This window comes from Anomaloglossus baeobatrachus, chromosome 5 (genome assembly GCF_048569485.1).
Source record: "Anomaloglossus baeobatrachus isolate aAnoBae1 chromosome 5, aAnoBae1.hap1, whole genome shotgun sequence".
In the NCBI taxonomy this organism is placed as follows: Eukaryota; Metazoa; Chordata; class Amphibia; order Anura; family Aromobatidae; genus Anomaloglossus; species Anomaloglossus baeobatrachus.
In genome coordinates, this window is record NC_134357.1 from 243,394,831 (window position 1) to 243,413,136 (window position 18,306).

Below are 18,306 nucleotides of genomic sequence, written 5' to 3' on the forward strand. Positions count from 1 at the left end.
TTAGGCTTCTTAGGTAACTTGCACCTGCATTGTTGCTTCTTCTTAGGCTTCTTAGGTAACTTGCACCTGCATTGTTGCTGCTTCTTAGGTAACTTGCACCTGCATTGTTGCGTCTTCTTAGGCTTCTTAGGTAACTTACACCTGCATTGTTACTGCTTCTTAGGCTTCTTAGGTAACTTGCACCTGCATTGTTGCTTCTTCTTAGGCTTCTTAGGTAACTTGCACCTGCATTGTTGCTTCTTCTTAGGTAACTTGCACCTGCATTGTTGCGTCTTCTTAGGCTTCTTAGGTAACTTGCACCTGCATTGTTGCGTCTTCTTAGGTAACTTGCACCTGCATTGTTGCGTCTTCTTAGGCTTCTTAGGTAACTTGCACCTGCATTGTTGCTTCTTCTTAGGCTTCTTTGGTAACTTGCACCTGCATTGTTGCTTCTTAGGTAACTTGCACCTGCATTGTTGCGTCTTCTTAGGCTTCTTAGGTAACTTGCAACTGCATTGTTGCTTCTTCTTAAGATTCTTAGGTAACTTGCACCTGCATTGTTGCTTCTTCTTAGGCTTCTTAGGTAACTTGCACCTGCATTTTTGCGTCTTCTTAGGCTTCTTAGGTAATTTGCACCTGCATTGTTGCGTCTTCCTAGGTAACTTGCACCTGTATTGTTGCGTCTTCTTAGGCTTCTTAGGTAACTTGCACCTGCATTGTTGCGTCTTCTTAGGCTTCTTAGGTAACTTGTACCTGCATTGTTACTGCTTCTTAGGCTTCTTAGGTAACTTGAACCTGCATTGTTGCTTCTTCTTAGGCTTCTTAGGTAACTTGCACCTGCATTGTTGCTTCTTCTTAGGTAACTTGCACCTGCATTGTTGCGTCTTCTTAGGCTTCTTAGGTAACTTGCACCTGCATTGTTGCGTCTTCTTAGGTAACTTGCACCTGCATTGTTGCGTCTTCTTAGGCTTCTTAGGTAACTTGCACCTGCATTGTTGCTTCTTCTTAGGCTTCTTTGGTAACTTGCACCTGCATTGTTGCTTCTTCTTAGGCTTCTTAGGTAACTTGCACCTGCATTGTTGCGTCTTCTTAGGCTTCTTAGGTAACTTGCAACTGCATTGTTGCTTCTTCTTAAGATTCTTAGGTAACTTGCACCTGCATTGTTGCTTCTTCTTAGGCTTCTTAGGTAACTTGCACCTGCATTGTTGCGTCTTCTTAGGCTTCTTAGGTAATTTGCACCTGCATTGTTGCGTCTTCCTAGGTAACTTGCACCTGCATTGTTGCGTCTTTTTAGGCTTCTTAGGTAACTTGCACCTGCATTGTTGCTTCTTCTTAGGCTTCTTAGGTAACTTGCACCGGCATTGTTGCTTCTTCTTAGGCTTCTTAGGTAACTTGCACCTGCATTGTTGCGTCTTCTTAGGCTTCTTAGGTAACTTGCACCTGCATTGTTGCGTCTTCTTAGGTAACTTGCACCTGCATTGTTGCGTCTTCTTAGGCTTCTTAGGTAATTTGCACCTGCATTGTTGCGTCTTCTTAGGTAACTTGCACCTGCATTGTTGCGTCTTCTTAGGTAACTTGCACCTGCATTGTTGCGTCTTCTTAGGCTTCTTAGGTAACTTGCACCTGCATTGTTGCTTCTTCTTAGGCTTCTTAGGTAACTTGCACCGGCATTGTTGCTTCTTCTTAGGCTTCTTAGGTAACTTGCAACTGCATTGTTGCTTCTTCTTAAGATTTTTAGGTAACTTGCACCTGCATTGTTGCTTCTTCTTAGGTAACTTGCACCTGCATTGTTGCTTCTTCTTAGGCTTCTTAGGTAACTTGCACCTGCATTGTTGCTTCTTCTTAGGCTTCTTAGGTAACTTGCACCTGCATTGTTGCTGCTTCTTAGGCTTCTTAGGTAACTTGCACCTGCATTGTTGCTGCTTCTTAGGTAACTTGCACCTGCATTGTTGCGTCTTCTTAGGCTTCTTAGGTAACTTGCACCTGCATTGTTGCTGCTTCTTAGGTAACTTGCACCTGCATCGTTGCTTCTTCTTAGGCTTCTTAGGTAACTTGCACCTGCATTGTTGCTTCTTCTTAGGCTTCTTTGGTAACGTGCACCTGCATTGTTGCTTCTTCTTAGGCTTCTTAGGTAACTTGCACCTGCATTGTTGCGTCTTCTTAGGTAACTTGCACCTGCATTGTTGCGTCTTCTTAGGCTTCTTAGGTAACTTGCACCTGCATTGTTGCGTCTTCTTAGGTAACTTGCACCTGCATTGTTGCGTATTCTTAGGTAACTTGCACCTGCATTGTTGCGTCTTCTTAGGCTTCTTAGGTAACTTGCACCTGCATTGTTGCGTCTTCTTAGGTAACTTGCACCTGCATTGTTGCGTCTTCTTAGGCTTCTTAGGTAACTTGCACCTGCATTGTTGCGTCTTCTTAGGCTTCTTAGGTAACTTGCACCTGCATTGTTGCGTCTTCTTAGGTAACTTGCACCTGCATTGTTGCGTCTTCTTAGGCTTCTTAGGTAACTTGCACCTGCATTGTTGCTTCTTCTTAGGCTTCTTAAGTAACTTGCACCTGCATTGTTGCGTCTTCTTAGGCTTCTTAGGTAACTTGCACCTGCATTGTTGCTTCTTCTTAGGTAACTTGCACCTGCATTGTTGCTTCTTCTTAGGCTTCTTAGGTAACTTGCACCTGCATTGTTGCTTCTTCTTAGGCTTCTTAGGTAACTTGCACCTGCATTGTTGCTGCTTCTTAGGTAACTTGCACCTGCATTGTTGCGTCTTCTTAGGCTTCTTAGGTAACTTGCACCTGCATTGTTGCTGCTTCTTAGGCTTCTTAGGTAACTTGCACCTGCATTGTTGATTCTTCTTAGGCTTCTTAGGTAACTTGCACCTGCATTGTTGCTGCTTCTTAGGCTTCTTAGGTAACTTGCACCTGCATTGTTGCTTTCTCTTAGGCTTCTTAGGTAACTTGCACCTGCATTGTTGCTTCTTCTTAGGTAACTTGCACCTGAATTGTTGCTTCTTCTTAGGCTTCTTTGGTAACTTGCACCTGAATTGTTGCTTCTTCTTAGGCTTCTTTGGTAACTTGTCCCTGCATTGTTGCTTCTTCTTAGGCTTCTTAGGTAACTTGCACCTACATTGTTGCTTCTTCTTAGGCTTTTTAGGTAACTTGCACCTGCATTGTTGCTTCTTCTTAGGCTTCTTTGGTAACTTGCACCTGCATTGTTGCTTCTTCTTCGGCCTCTTAGGGAACTTGCACCTGCTATTGTCTTACCCCTTATACTATACACTGCAGTACCACAGTACAGCCTACAGCTGGGCTTCACAGGAATACCAAGATGACAGCCACGGAGGTTTTCAGACTATCATAGTAACCCATCTGCTCGTTGAAATCACCTTATGGGGGAGGAGGGGAGCTGGGGCACACAGGCACTGGCACATGTTTCATTTAAAGGCTGTGGTCAGAAATTGACAGTGTCATCTAAATGATTAACAACTGCAATGGTTAAGAGCTGGTATCCGCCATGAGTGGAGGGAGCTCAGCTCCTGGGCCCACTCCATAAAGGTGGGACCCCTTCCCAGGAAGAGAATACAATAGCTTTTTCAGGACTTATCACCATATCAAGTGTCCAGATTTTGCTGGTATTCTATTTCTCTTGCTCCCTTGAGTATTCTATTTTTTTTTTCTCAATCTGCCATACGATTCCATATATATGCATTTTTTATTCAGTTTACATTTTTACGGGCTTTACCAAGGGGGTGTGGCTCAAAGGTTAAAAATGCAGAGCAGCCGAAACACACGCCCCCAGAGAATCTAGTGAGCCATGCCCCTTCTGTAAAGACCATAAAGATGTACCACTAAATAAAAAGGCTGATTTCTCCGACAGCAGCATTTAACATGTGCTGGCAGGGGGCGTACTCTTTTGACCACTCTTAAGCACACACCCGGAACGCGATTGTGGGATGCTAATTTGTTGGCATGATATCTAAGGGTCTGCTGTAGGCCCATGAGTCTGTCATCACAGTACTCCTGTAAAAATCAGCCCGTGGCTGGTGTTCATAAGAGACTGTGATTTCGTCTATGTACAGCAATGCTGTGTCATTGCTGTATACAGAACAAGTGATCAGACCATTCCAGGTCCAATTCCCCTAACCTAAGAGAACTATTAAATATACTAACAAGTAGAATTTATTTTTTCTTAAATAAACATAGTTAGTATCACTTTTACCAAAATATAAAATAAATTAATTTGATTGGGAAACCGCGCAAGAAGGAAAAAAATAAAAATGAAAACGTCACAATTGCAGTTTTTCGGACGCTCCAACAAACAAATTTAACAACAGATAATCAAAACATCTTATACCAACTCCAAGCTGATATCAATAAAAACATTAGCTTGTGGCACAATAATAAGCCCTCACACCGTGTCATATCCCAAAAATTAAAAATGTTATGACTCTCGGACAGTCATGACGCAAGCACAATTTTTTTTCCTCAAAATGTTGTAATTTTTTTTCACCAGTTACATAAAACAAAAATTATACATGTTTGGTATCTCCATAATCGTACTGACCTAGAGAATCATACTGACAGGTAAGTTATATGGAAAAATTAATGCTGTAAATAAGAAGTCCAAAAACCAATTGAAGAATTTCACTTTTTTTGCTATTTCGCCACAGTTGAATTTCTTTACCATTACATTCCCATTTTTTACCATTAAATCATATAATAAAATGAATGGTGTCATTCAAAAGTACAACTCGTCCAGCAAAAAACAAGTCCTCACACAACTATATCAACGGAAAAATAATAATAATAAAAAAAGTTATGGCTCTTGGAATAAGGGGAGGAGAAAACGAAAACGCAAAAATGAAAAAATTCTTAAGTGATTAAAGAAGCCCTCCCATCAAGTTTGTTTTTTTGGGTTTTTTTTTTAAACAAAACTGTGTATATATGCTCACTAACCGCAGTTTTCTCTGAGATCCAGCGCTTTTCTGCTCCCTTCCTCTGTGTCATCACTGCACTTCAGACTTACAGTGGGGAAAAAATTACTTAGTCAGCCACCAATTGTGCAAGTTCTCCCATTTAAAAAGATGAGAGATGCCTGTAATTGACATCATAGGTAGACCCCAACTATGCGAGACAAAATGAGAAAACAAATCCAGAAAATCACCTTGTCTGATTTGGCAAGATTTTTTTTGCAAATTATGGTGGAAAATAAGTATTTAGTCATCTAAAACCATGCAAGATTTCTGGTTCTCACAGACCTGTAACTTCTTCTTTAAGAGGCTCTTCTGTCCTCCACTCATTACCCATAGTAATGGCACCTGTTTGAACTTGTTATCAGTATAAAAGACACCTGGCCACAACCTCAAACAGTCACACTCAAAACTCCACTATGGTTAACACCAAAGAGCTGTCGAAGGACACCAGAAACAAAATTTTAGCCCTGCACCAGGCTAAGAAGGCTGAATATGCAATAGGCAAGCGGCTTGGTGTGATGAAATCAACTGTGGGAGCAATAATAAGAAAATGGAAGACATACAAGACCACTGATAATCTCCCTTGATCTGGCGGTCCACGCAGGATCTCACCCCGTGGGGTCAAAATGATCACAAGAATGGTGAGCAAAAATCCCAGAACCACACAGGGGGACCTAGTGAATGACCTGCATAAAGCTGGGACCACCCTAACAAAGGCTACCATCAGTAATACACTACGCCGCCAGGGAATCAGATTTTGCAGTGCCAAACGTGTTCCCCTGCTTAAGTCAGTACATGTCCAGGCCAGTCTGAAGTTTGCTAGAGAGCATTTGGATTATCCAGAAGAGTATTGGGAGAATGTCATATGGTCTGATGAAACCAAAGTAGAACTGTTTAGTAGAAACACAACTCGTCGTGTTTCGAGGAGACAGAATGCTGAATTGCATCCAAAGAACACCATACCTGCCGTGAAGTATTGGGGTGGCAACTTCATGCTTTTGGGCTGTTTCTCTGCAAAGAGCCCAGGACGACTGATCCGTGTACATGAATAAATGAATGAATGGGGCCATGTATCGTGAGATTTTGAGGCAAACCTCCTTCCATCAGCAAGGGCTTTGAAGATGAAACGTGGCTGGGTCTTTCAGGATGATAATGATCCCAAGCACACATCCAGGGCAAGGAAGTGGCTTTGTAAGAAGTATCGGAAGGTCCTGGAGTGGCCTAGCCAGTCTCCACATCTCAACCCCATAGAAAACCTTTGGAGGGAGTTGAAAGTCTGTGTTGCCCAGTGACAGGCCCAAAACATCACTGCTCTAGAGGAGATCTGCATGGAGGAATGGGCGAACATACCACCAACAGTGTGTGCCAACCTTATGAAGACTTGCAGAAAATGTTTGACCTTTGTCATTGCCAATAATAGGCTATACAACAAGATATCAAGTTGAACTTTTGTTATTGATCAAATACTTATTTTCTACCATAATTTGCAAAACAAATCTTCCCAAATCAGACAAGGTGATTTTCTGGATTTTGTTTTCTCATTTTGTCTCTCATAGTTGTGGTCTACCTATGATGTCAATTACAGTCTTCTCATCTTTTTAAGTGGGAGAACTTGTACAATTGAGGCTGACTAAATACTTTTTTTCCCCCACTGTATATATATATTTGCGTAAGGTGTTACTTAATGACATATGGGGGAGGGATTGACGGGCATGGGGAACGGTATATGGATATTTTTCTTTAGTTGTTAATTCTTTTCTATACAACTTTAAAAAAAAAAAAAAAAAAAAAGGAAAAGAAAAGAGACTATCCAGCTTACACTTGTGTGAGCCAGAAGTCTCCTATTTAAGCCCATGGAGCCTCATTCTGTCTCAATATTTTGACAGGTCTGTGAGACGTACTGCATGTGAGCTGGAAAATATCACTTTGTGGGGATACGGTATGTGTAGAATCTGTCCTACTATCATACTTTATGTTGAATGTCTAAAGGGGTCCAACATGATTTTTTATGTATTATTTTACATCTGAGGTAGGATATTAAAAGGATTAGGAAAAAAGGTAAAACCAGTCTGTCTTGTTATTGTGGCTGCTGCTGGCCGTTTGTGTAAGTAGGGAGACTTAAGGCCCCATTACACGCAGCGATATCGCTTGCAAGCGTACCCGCCCCCGTCGTTTGTGCGTCACGGGCAAACCGCTGCCCGTGGCGCACAAAATCGCTCGGACCCGTCACACTACTTACCTGCATAGCAACGTCGCTGTGACCGGCGAACCGCCTCCTTTCTAAGGGGGCGGTTCGTGCGGCGTCACTAAGCGGCTGCCCAATAGAAGCGGAGGGGCGGAGATGAGCGGCGGTAACATTCCGCCCACCTTCTTCCTTCCGCGTTGCCGGCAGTCGCAGGTAAGCTGTTGTTTGTCGTTCCAGGGGTGTCACACGTAGCGATGTGTGTTGCCTTGGGAACGACGAACAACCTGCGTCCTCTACAATAAACGATTTTTTGAAAAGGAACGACGTGTCAACGATGGACGATAAGGTGAGTATTTTCCATCGTTAACGGTCGTTCATTGGTGTCACACGCAACGACATCGCTAACGCTGCCGGATGTGCGTCACGGAATCCGTGACCCCGGCAATATATCGTTAGATACGTCGTTGCGTGTAATGGGGCCTTTAGATCCTATACAGGGATCCTTTCACTGCTTCAGTCTTACTGAAGATTAACCCTTTAGCTGCAGCTATGTCCTCCTAGGTCCTCTCCTCTTTAAACACTTAAAAGGTTCATTCTCATATGTCTCTACCACAAGAGTGACATCATGTAAAAAGTCACAGAATTCCTCCGCACACCAATCCAATAATTTTCATGTTTCAATACTAAGTATATTACAAACCATTGGGCCTGTTTCATAAAGACCGGCATTGTTCTTGCCAGTCTTGATGAAGGGGTGTGCTGGCATCAGTCGCTGATGATTCATGATGAGGAGCCCACCTTTTCATGCACCCAGAGTGTCTGACGCACCTCCATGCACCACACCAGAAATCTCACTCACGTTCTTGTTGCGTCCATTTTGTCATAGCTGGGAGAAACGTTTTAAAGCTTTTATGCCAGAATTCTAGAATAAAAGCGTTGATGATTTGGGTCCATAACTCGTAAAGTCCCTCACCTCTCTGGTCAGCAGGTAGAGGATCTCCAGGGTGAGATTTATTACAATTCTCTCAGTCAGACAATTCTTGTCTTCATCCATCCTCGCAGAGCCACCTGATTTGTACAGAACTCTTTATAGTCTAGTTTTGTTGCCAGATGACTGGAAGGATTCCTCTGGAAAAAAAAGAAGATAAAATCATTGCGAAGAGAGGTAAATATTGTAATAAGTAACATTATAAAAGGGAGTAGCTGGGGACCTCTATATGGACAGGAGTGTGCAATTGACCTGACACAAATGTAGGCTATTTATGCATTATATGAAGTAGAAGACACGGTCTGCACCTCTTACGTTTTAACAGCCAGAAGGGAACCTGTCACCTGTTTTTTCCCCCTATAAACTGTAGCCACCACCAATAAGCTTATATATAGCATTCTAGAATACTGAATGGCCGATTTCTATAATGTAAAAAGCAGCTTTTATTATTCACCTGCGGGGAAGTCCGGTCCAATGGGCGTCACTGGTCTCAGTCCGGCGCCTCCTTGCTTCCTTCCATCGCCGACCTCCTTCAAAGCTCCATGTGGATGTCGCATAATACATCATCCACACAGAGTTCACTATTGCGCTCCTGTGCAGTGCACTTTGATCTACCCTGCTGAGGGCAGCACAAAGTACTGCAATCTTCAGCTGGACGTAAAGGTCAAAGACTGCCTGCACATGCGCACTACAATACTTTGATCTCCAGAGAACAGTGCACGTGCACAGAAGCGCAATGGAGACCTCTGTGTTTATGACATAGGACGCGTCATCCACACAGAGCTGAAAAGGAGGACGACGATGGAAGGAAGAGAGGAGGCGCCGGATCAAAACCAGTGATACCCATCAGTATTCGAGAATGTTCTATATAACAGCTTACTGGTGGTGGCCGCAGGTTATAAGGGACAAATCTGGTGATAGGTTCTCTTTAAACCTTCATTTCATAAAAAAAAAACAAAAAAAAAAAACAGATAAGGGGAACACGAGTCTTCACATTCTGTTTTCTAGTAACCAGGTGTAATAGAGTGGGTTGTGGCCTGCAACCCCCAGAAGACATCATTGCTTATATTTGTGCATTTAGAATGTATGGTATTTGGTAATGGTAAGATGTCTAGACTCCCTGACAGAAGTTCTGTCGCTTATCCATGTCATGTAAATAAAAGCTTATAACCTGACTTTAAATTCATCCATTGGTTTTATAAATTACTCTTTTGAAAGCAGAAACCCTCCCAAATTTGGTTTAGGTTATGAAAATAAAGTTGTTGCAAAGCTGAAATATTGATCATTTAATGAACACAAACAGAAAGGTCAGATTTTGGCAAGACAAACGTTTTGTCGCCTTTTCATATAATGCACCCAATCCTAGTTTACATCCTCACCTGTGCTCTCTAAATGATCGATTAATTAGTGGGTGTGTATAAAAAGAAACCCAGCACCCCAGACCTTCAGTTGAACTGCAACCTGACCTCTGACAACATGCCAAAAATCCACCCTGCTACCACAGCCTTGATTATCAAGAGGCTGAAGACCAGAGCCACTGCAAAGGTGGCTGGCACCTTTAATGTGTCTCAGCATCAAGTACAAAGAATTACAAAATGATTTGAAGAGACTGGAGATGTTTTTGACAAGCCCAGGTCCGGCAGACCCTGCAAGACAACTGCTCAGGAGGAATGTTTGTTGATTAGAAAATCCAAGGCCAGACCCTCTTCCACTGCATCAGCGCTCCAACAGGCCTGGTCACCTAAAGTCCCTCTGTCAACTAGAACAGTTTGTAAGATCTGTGTTGAAATGGCCTCCATGGTTGAATCAGTGCCCAGAAGCCATTACTATTTGCCAAGTCCTACAGCCTGCTAAACAAATGGATGCTAGGAAAGTGGCAGAAGGTGGATTTCTCTGATGAATCTTCAGTTGAATTACACCACAGCTGCCGCAAATACTGCAGGAGACCTACTGGAGCCCGTATGGATCCAAAATACACCCAGAAAACAGTTAAGTTTGGTGGTGGTAAGATCATGGTCTGGGGTTACATTCAGTACAGAGGTGTGCAAAACATTTGCAAGGTAGAAAGCAATATCAATAGCCTAAAATATCAAGAAGTATTAGCTACCTCTTACATTCCTAATCATAAAAGGGGTCATATTCTGCAGTAGGATGGTGCTCCATCTCATACAACCATCTCTACAACAAAGTTCCTCCTGGCAAAGAAGATCAAGGTGCTCAAGGACTGGCCAGCCCAGTCACCAGACATGAACATCATTGAGCATGTTTAGGGTAGGATGAAAGAGGAAGCTTGGAAGACAAAAACAAAGAATCTAGATGAACTCTGGGAGGCATGTAAGACGCATTCACTGCTATTCCTGATGACTTCATCAATAAATCTTATGAATCTTTGTTGAACCGCATGGATGCAGTCCTTCAAGCTCATGGAAGTCACACAATATATCAAATATGACTAATAGCACCACAACTTCATTCACCAATGTTATGCAACATATCTTTGTATCAGAAGTTAATTTGTTTGAATTTCATATTACTTTCAGTGAGCAACAAAACTTTTGTCTTGCCAAAATCTGACCTTTCTGTGTTCATTATTTGATGAATATTTCAGCTTTGCAGCTTTATTTTCATAACCTAAACCAAATTTGGCAGGGTTTCAGCTTTCAAAAGAGTAATTTATAAAACCAATGGATGAATTTAAAGTCAGGTTATAAGCTTTTATTTACATAACATGGATAAGCGACAGAACTTCTGTCAGGGAGTATAAATGCCCTGTTTGTGTGGTTATGTCGCACTACTGCCAACTCCCAAAGGTTAGCTACGTAGAACCTGGTCCACAGTGAAGTGGATGCAATGGCAGCAGTTCCTGGTTTTAGTCATATAGGGTAAGAGTCAGTGAAGAGTAATGAAGTAGATGTAGCAGAGTGGAGAGTGTGGTCTGGAGAGGAAGGAACAGACAGAAGACTGTGCAGGAGGAGAAAACAAGGTGACCAGAAATACAGCTTGCAGCAGGGAGGCTCCAGTGAGGTGCAACGAGGGATCAAGAAGCGCCCCCTCCTCAAGTGGGCTATTGTGGACAGTCGGAAGAGTCGATGTTGACTGACAGGGCCACTGACACTGTGGGAATACGACTCTAGGAGTTATCTTGAGAAATTGGCGTAGCCATCCAGGAAACAGCACAGCACCCAACAGCAAAGCGCAAACCCTCATCTTCCTTGGTAGCCGGTGGGACTGCTGCCGTAATGGGATAGCCGAGATATAATGATAAAGAAATGCCAGATGAACAGTTGTGTTAACCCAGTTGTAAGAGAAGTGCAATGGTATTTTGAAGTTATTGCATGTAAACTTTGTTCAGTTTTTAAACAGTGTCAAAGCATTTCATGTAACGCTGCACACAGAACTGCAGAATATGAACAGGATCCTAAGAAGCCGGCTTGCAGTCCAGAAGCACTACTGCTCCCAGGTAACACCCCACACCCATTCCACTTTTCACTCCATACCCAGTGTCTGTAGTGTACTAGGCTAGGTTGAGGACTGCAGCCTACCCTATCGCCCACGACTACCGCCCCTGGCTACATTACACAGGCACAAGCCACCATAGTTTTTACTCCACCTCTGTTAAATAATCTGCCCTTCCCACATTACAATAACAAGATACAGGACACCATAGTGTAACCAGTTACAGGATGCCAGAATCCGAACCTTCTATATTATAATAACCAGGTATACAAGGCCAGAATCCGAACCTCCCATTATATAATAACTGGTACAGGACGCCAGAGCCCACCACCATACCTCCCAACCGTCCCGGATTCTGCGAAACTGCCACGATTTTAGAGGTGTGTCCCGCGACTCACAGCTGATGTCCAGGCTCCTCCCCTCAGTGCAGTGATGATGTCCAGGCTCCTCCCCTCACTGCAGTGAATAAATTAAATTCTCATCTGCGGCGTCATCATCGGGCGGCTGGGATTCAAACCCGTGATCTGGGAGCTCATTGTCCATAGGCAGCAGCTCTACCACTGAGCCACTGCCTGTATTGAAAAGCATAGGAAGTTTTGGTAATCTTAACCTCTATAGTGCAGGAGACAAAGCAGAAGCAGATTATTTAGCTGCAAAGATGGATGGATGGAGGGATGATAGAGGGATAATAGATACATGATAGATAATAGCTAGATACATACATGATAGATAGATAGAGGGATAGATAGATAGATAAATAGAGGGATAGATAGAGGGATAGATAGATAGATAGATAGATAGATAGATACATGGATAGATAGATAGATACATGGATAGATAGATAGATACATGGATAGATAGATAGATAGATGGATAGATAGATAGATACATGGATAGATAGATAGATACATGGATAGATAGATAGATACATGGATAGATAGATAGATACATGGATAGATAGATAGATACATGGATAGATAGATAGATACATGGATAGATAGATAGATACATGGATAGATAGATACATGGATAGATAGATAGATACATGGATAGATAGATAGATACATGGATAGATAGATAGATACATGGATAGATAGATAGATACATGGATAGATAGATAGTGCATCTCTTTATAGGTGAAGGAGATTTCATGACGTCTGATCCACTTTGCTTGGACAATGAGTCCTTGTTCACATGTAGTGTAAATGCTGCATTTTTTTCTGTAGTTATTTGCACATTTATTCGGTTGTCCAAGCAAAGTGGATGTGATTCCATGAAATTATATCGCTGAACTCTGTGGTTTTGGGTTTATTTTTTTCTCTGGAGGTTTCTATGTGGAGCTTAAAAAAACGCAGGGAAAAGCAGACAGCGGCAGAAACAAACCGAAACAGAATTTATGCAACGTGTGAACACGGCTTTATAGGCACAAATAAGCAACATGTCATATAGTGACGCTAAAATAAATATAAGAAAATTCTGGCTGCTATGACTATGAATGAACAGCCCGGGGAATCTGCTGAATGACCCTTACTGCCAAATGGGTGTGGCTAGGGGCATGGCCAAAATTTGCCACAGCACGCTATGCGCGCCGCAGACTTTGTCCCTCTTTCCTTTCTTCAAAAGTTGGGAGGTATGCCCACCAGTTCTGTACTGTATTATAATAGCCAGATACAAGACACCAGAGTCCCCCCCTCCCGTATTATAATAGCCAGATACAAGACACCAGAGTCCTCCCCTCCCGTATTATAATAGCCAGATACAAGACACCAGAGTCCTCCCCTCCCATATTATAATAGCCAGATACAAGACACCAGAGTCCCCCCCTCCCGTATTATAATAGCCAGATACAAGACACCAGAGTCCTCCCCTCCCGTATTATAATAGCCAGATACAAGACACCAGAGTCCCCCCCTCCCGTATTATAATAGCCAGATACAAGACACCAGAGTCCTCCCCTCCCGTATTATAATAGCCAGATACAAGACACCAGAGTCCCCCCCTCCCGTATTATAATAGCCAGATACAAGACACCAGAGTCCTCCCCTCCCGTATTATAACAGCCAGATACAAGACACCAGAGTCCTCCCCTCCCGTATTATAATAGCCAGATACAAGACACCAGAGTCCTCCCCTCCCGTATTATAACAGCCAGATACAAGACACCAGAGTCCTCCCCTCCCGTATTATAACAGCCAGATACAAGACACCAGAGTCCTCCCCTCCCGTATTATAACAGCCAGATACAAGACACCAGAGTCCTCCCCTCCCGTATTATAACAGCCAGATACAAGACACCAGAGTCCTCCCCTCCCGTATTATAATAGCCAGATACAAGACACCAGAGTCCTCCCCTCCCGTATTATAACAGCCAGATACAAGACACCAGAGTCCTCCCCTCCCGTATTATAATAGCCAGATACAAGACACCAGAGTCCTCCCCTCCCGTATTATAATAGCCAGATACAAGACACCAGAGTCCTCCCCTCCCGTATTATAATAGCCAGATACAAGACACCAGAGTCCTCCCCTCCCGTATTATAATAGCCAGATACAAGACACCAGAGTCCTCCCCTCCCGTATTATAATAGCCAGATACAAGACACCAGAGTCCTCCCCTCCCGTATTATAATAGCCAGATACAAGACACCAGAGTCCTCCCCTCCCGTATTATAATAGCCAGATACAAGACACCAGAGTCCTCCCCTCCCGTATTATAATAGCCAGATACAAGACACCAGAGTCCCCCCCTCCCGTATTATAATAGCCAGATACAAGACACCAGAGTCCTCCCCTCCCGTATTATAATAGCCAGATACAAGACACCAGAGTCCTCCCCTCCCGTATTATAATAGCCAGATACAAGACACCAGAGTCCCCCCCTCCCGTATTATAATAGCCAGATACAAGACACCAGAGTCCTCCCCTCCCGTATTATAATAGCCAGATACAAGACACCAGAGTCCTCCCCTCCCGTATTATAATAGCCAGATACAAGACACCAGAGTCCTCCCCTCCCGTATTATAATAGCCAGATACAAGACACCAGAGTCCTCCCCTCCCGTATTATAATAGCCAGATACAAGACACCAGAGTCCTCCCCTCCCGTATTATAATAGCCAGATACAAGACACCAGAGTCCTCCCCTCCCGTATTATAATAGCCAGATACAAGACACCAGAGTCCTCCCCTCCCGTATTATAATAGCCAGATACAAGACACCAGAGTCCTCCCCTCCCGTATTATAATAGCCAGATACAAGACACCAGAGTCCTCCCCTCCCGTATTATAATAGCCAGATACAAGACACCAGAGTCCCCCCCTCCCGTATTATAATAGCCAGATACAAGACACCAGAGTCCTCCCCTCCCGTATTATAATAGCCAGATACAAGACACCAGAGTCCTCCCCTCCCGTATTATAATAGCCAGATACAAGACACCAGAGTCCTCCCCTCCCGTATTATAATAGCCAGATACAAGACACCAGAGTCCCCCCCTCCCGTATTATAATAGCCAGATACAAGACACCAGAGTCCTCCCCTCCCGTATTATAATAGCCAGATACAAGACACCAGAGTCCTCCCCTCCCGTATTATAATAGCCAGATACAAGACACCAGAGTCCTCCCCTCCCGTATTATAATAGCCAGATACAAGACACCAGAGTCCTCCCCTCCCGTATTATAATAGCCAGATACAAGACACCAGAGTCCTCCCCTCCCGTATTATAATAGCCAGATACAAGACACCAGAGTCCTCCCCTCCCGTATTATAATAGCCAGATACAAGACACCAGAGTCCTCCCCTCCCGTATTATAATAGCCAGATACAAGACACCAGAGTCCTCCCCTCCCGTATTATAATAGCCAGATACAAGACACCAGAGTCCTCCCCTCCCGTATTATAATAGCCAGATACAAGACACCAGAGTCCCCCCCTCCCGTATTATAATAGCCAGATACAAGACACCAGAGTCCTCCCCTCCCGTATTATAATAGCCAGATACAAGACACCAGAGTCCCCCCCTCCCGTATTATAATAGCCAGATACAAGACACCAGAGTCCTCCCCTCCCGTATTATAATAGCCAGATACAAGACACCAGAGTCCTCCCCTCCCGTATTATAATAGCCAGATACAAGACACCAGAGTCCTCCCCTCCCGTATTATAATAGCCAGATACAAGACACCAGAGTCCTCCCCTCCCGTATTATAACAGCCAGATACAGGACACCAGAGTCCTCCCCTCCCGTATTATAATAGCCAGATACAAGACACCAGAGTCCTCCCCTCCCGTATTATAATAGCCAGATACAAGACACCAGAGTCCTCCCCTCCCGTATTATAACAGCCAGATACAGGACACCAGAGTCCTCCCCTCCCATATTATAATAGCCAGATACAAGACACCAGAGTCCTCCCCTCCCGTATTATAACAGCCAGATACAGGACACCAGAGTCCTCCCCTCCCGTATTATAACAGCCAGATACAGGACACCAGAGTCCTCCCCTCCCGTATTATAATAGCCAGATACAAGACACCAGAGTCCTCCCCTCCCGTATTATAATAGCCAGATACAAGACACCAGAGTCCTCCCCTCCCGTATTATAATAGCCAGATACAAGACACCAGAGTCCTCCCCTCCCGTATTATAACAGCCAGATACAGGACACCAGAGTCCTCCCCTCCCGTATTATAACAGCCAGATACAGGACACCAGAGTCCTCCCCTCCCGTATTATAATAGCCAGATACAAGACACCAGAGTCCTCCCCTCCCGTATTATAACAGCCAGATACAAGACACCAGAGTCCCCCCCTCCCGTATTATAATAGCCAGATACAAGACACCAGAGTCCTCCCCTCCCGTATTATAACAGCCAGATACAGGACACCAGAGTCCTCCCCTCCCGTATTATAACAGCCAGATACAGGACACCAGAGTCCTCCCCTCCCGTATTATAACAGCCAGATACAAGACACCAGGGTCCACCCCTCCCATATTATAATAGCCAGATACAGGACACCAGGGTCCACCCCTCCCATATTATAATAGCCAGATACAGGACACCAGGGTCCACCCCTCCCATATTATAATAGCCAGATACAGGACACCAGGGTCCACCCCTCCCATATTATAACAGCCAGATACAGGACACCAGGGTCCACCTCCCCTTTTAATATAATAACTCACGTACATACAATAGTGTGATATAGTGCACTGAAGTTTTCACTGCCAGTCTGCTTAGTCTCCTCTCCTTTCATTCATCAGCACCATTTCCTGTCTGGCTGTTCCAAGCCTCCTTCTGGCTTGAATTTGTCTGTTAGCTGTAGCTAGTCACGATTTTAGACTCTTATGGGATTTGTAGTCCCATCTCTCATTGCTTTCCATTGTACTACAACTCCCAATGTGCATTACAGCTTCCAGGAGTTTTACCATTCCTACTTCCTGTGGTCAATAGGAACATTACATTATTGTATTGTGTACACTGCCATCTTGTGGTTGTAGCAGTTATTGCTCGTTATAACAATTGTGAATAAAGCTGCATGACCATTGGTAAAGTGTACTCGCTCTAAAATACCTGAGCGTTTCAGAGAAATGTATACCTGGCTCCAATTATGTAGCTAGGATATGATTCATGCTATTCTCTGTGCACAGCATTCTATGTGCAGTTGATCTGTCTACACATGCTGTTAAACAGATGCCAATCGGCTTCGTATAGCTGGTCGGCTGTCGTATAAAAGTCGCAATTGTAAGAGTCATTATATTGTAAATGCAGCCTTAGATCAGGTACCTTATAGGTGACATTGGAGTCATTCTAATCCTTATTTTCTTCTTCATATGGTCCAGACCTAAGGGCATACCTCCCAACTGTCCCAGATTCTGCGGGACTGTCCCAATTTGAGGGCTCTCTTCCGCAGTCCTGTGGCTCACAGCTGTTGTCCCGGCTTCTCCCCTCAGTGAAGTGAATAAATTAAACTCTTATCCGCTCTGGTTTACTGGAATGGCCAGGACTCGTTGTGCAAAGGCAGCAACTCTACCATTGAGCTACTGCCGCTATTGAAAGACATCAGAAGATTTGGTAATCATGACCTCTGTATTACAGGCAGAAAAACCAGAAGCAGATAATTCAGTTAGATACATAGATAGATACATGATAGAGAGATAGATACATGATAGAGAGATAGATAGATAGATAGATAGATAGATAGATAGATAAATAGATAGATACTGCATCTCTTTGTAGGAGAAGGAAAGAGATTCATTTGTTCCCATAAAACTGCTATAAAGAAATTAGAAAAAAAACACCAAATATATATATAAAGAAAGTTATTTATTTTCCAACACTTGAATTCAAACCAGCAACTTTCAAACATGTGTCCAGCAACCCCTAGTTGTCCTAGCTATTGAGCCACAAGAAATTATGTTTTCATAGGCAGGATTTTACATAGATGAACCTATAATGCAGCCTCTAATTACACAGCACACAGCTCCATTGTACAGAGCAGCGTCTCTATCTCCTATATTCTAGAGGGAGAGGAAAAGAGGTTTGTTTTTTTCTTCTAATAAAATTACTAAAAATAATAAAAAAAATTATAACAATATAATTTTGATTGCGCTTTTTTTTATAAAGTAATAAACATCACAAATCAGCAAATAACATGGACATATTTGGGGTCCCTGTAATCATAACAACCCGAACAACACAGCAATCAGATTATTTATGGGGA

General features: G+C 43.4%; 1 protein-coding gene across 3 annotated transcripts in view; it reads right to left on the reverse strand.

Annotated features, from left to right (window-relative positions):
* LOC142311143 (oocyte zinc finger protein XlCOF7.2-like) overlaps positions 1-16,935 on the reverse strand; it is a 57,018-nt gene extending 40,083 nt beyond the window's left edge. The window contains exons 1-2 of one of the 3 annotated variants that reach the window (XM_075349299.1): positions 16,777-16,935; positions 8,108-8,262 (exon numbers count right to left, since the gene is read on the reverse strand). In XM_075349299.1, the coding sequence (XP_075205414.1) occupies positions 8,108-8,188 (81 nt within the window). In that variant the 5' untranslated portion in view covers positions 8,189-8,262; positions 16,777-16,935. Of the gene's footprint in view, positions 1-8,107; positions 8,263-11,976; positions 12,054-16,772 lie in introns of those variants that run through there. The other 2 variants (XM_075349298.1, XM_075349300.1) reach the window with 2 other exon arrangements.
* Positions 16,936-18,306: the final 1,371 nt, after the last annotated feature.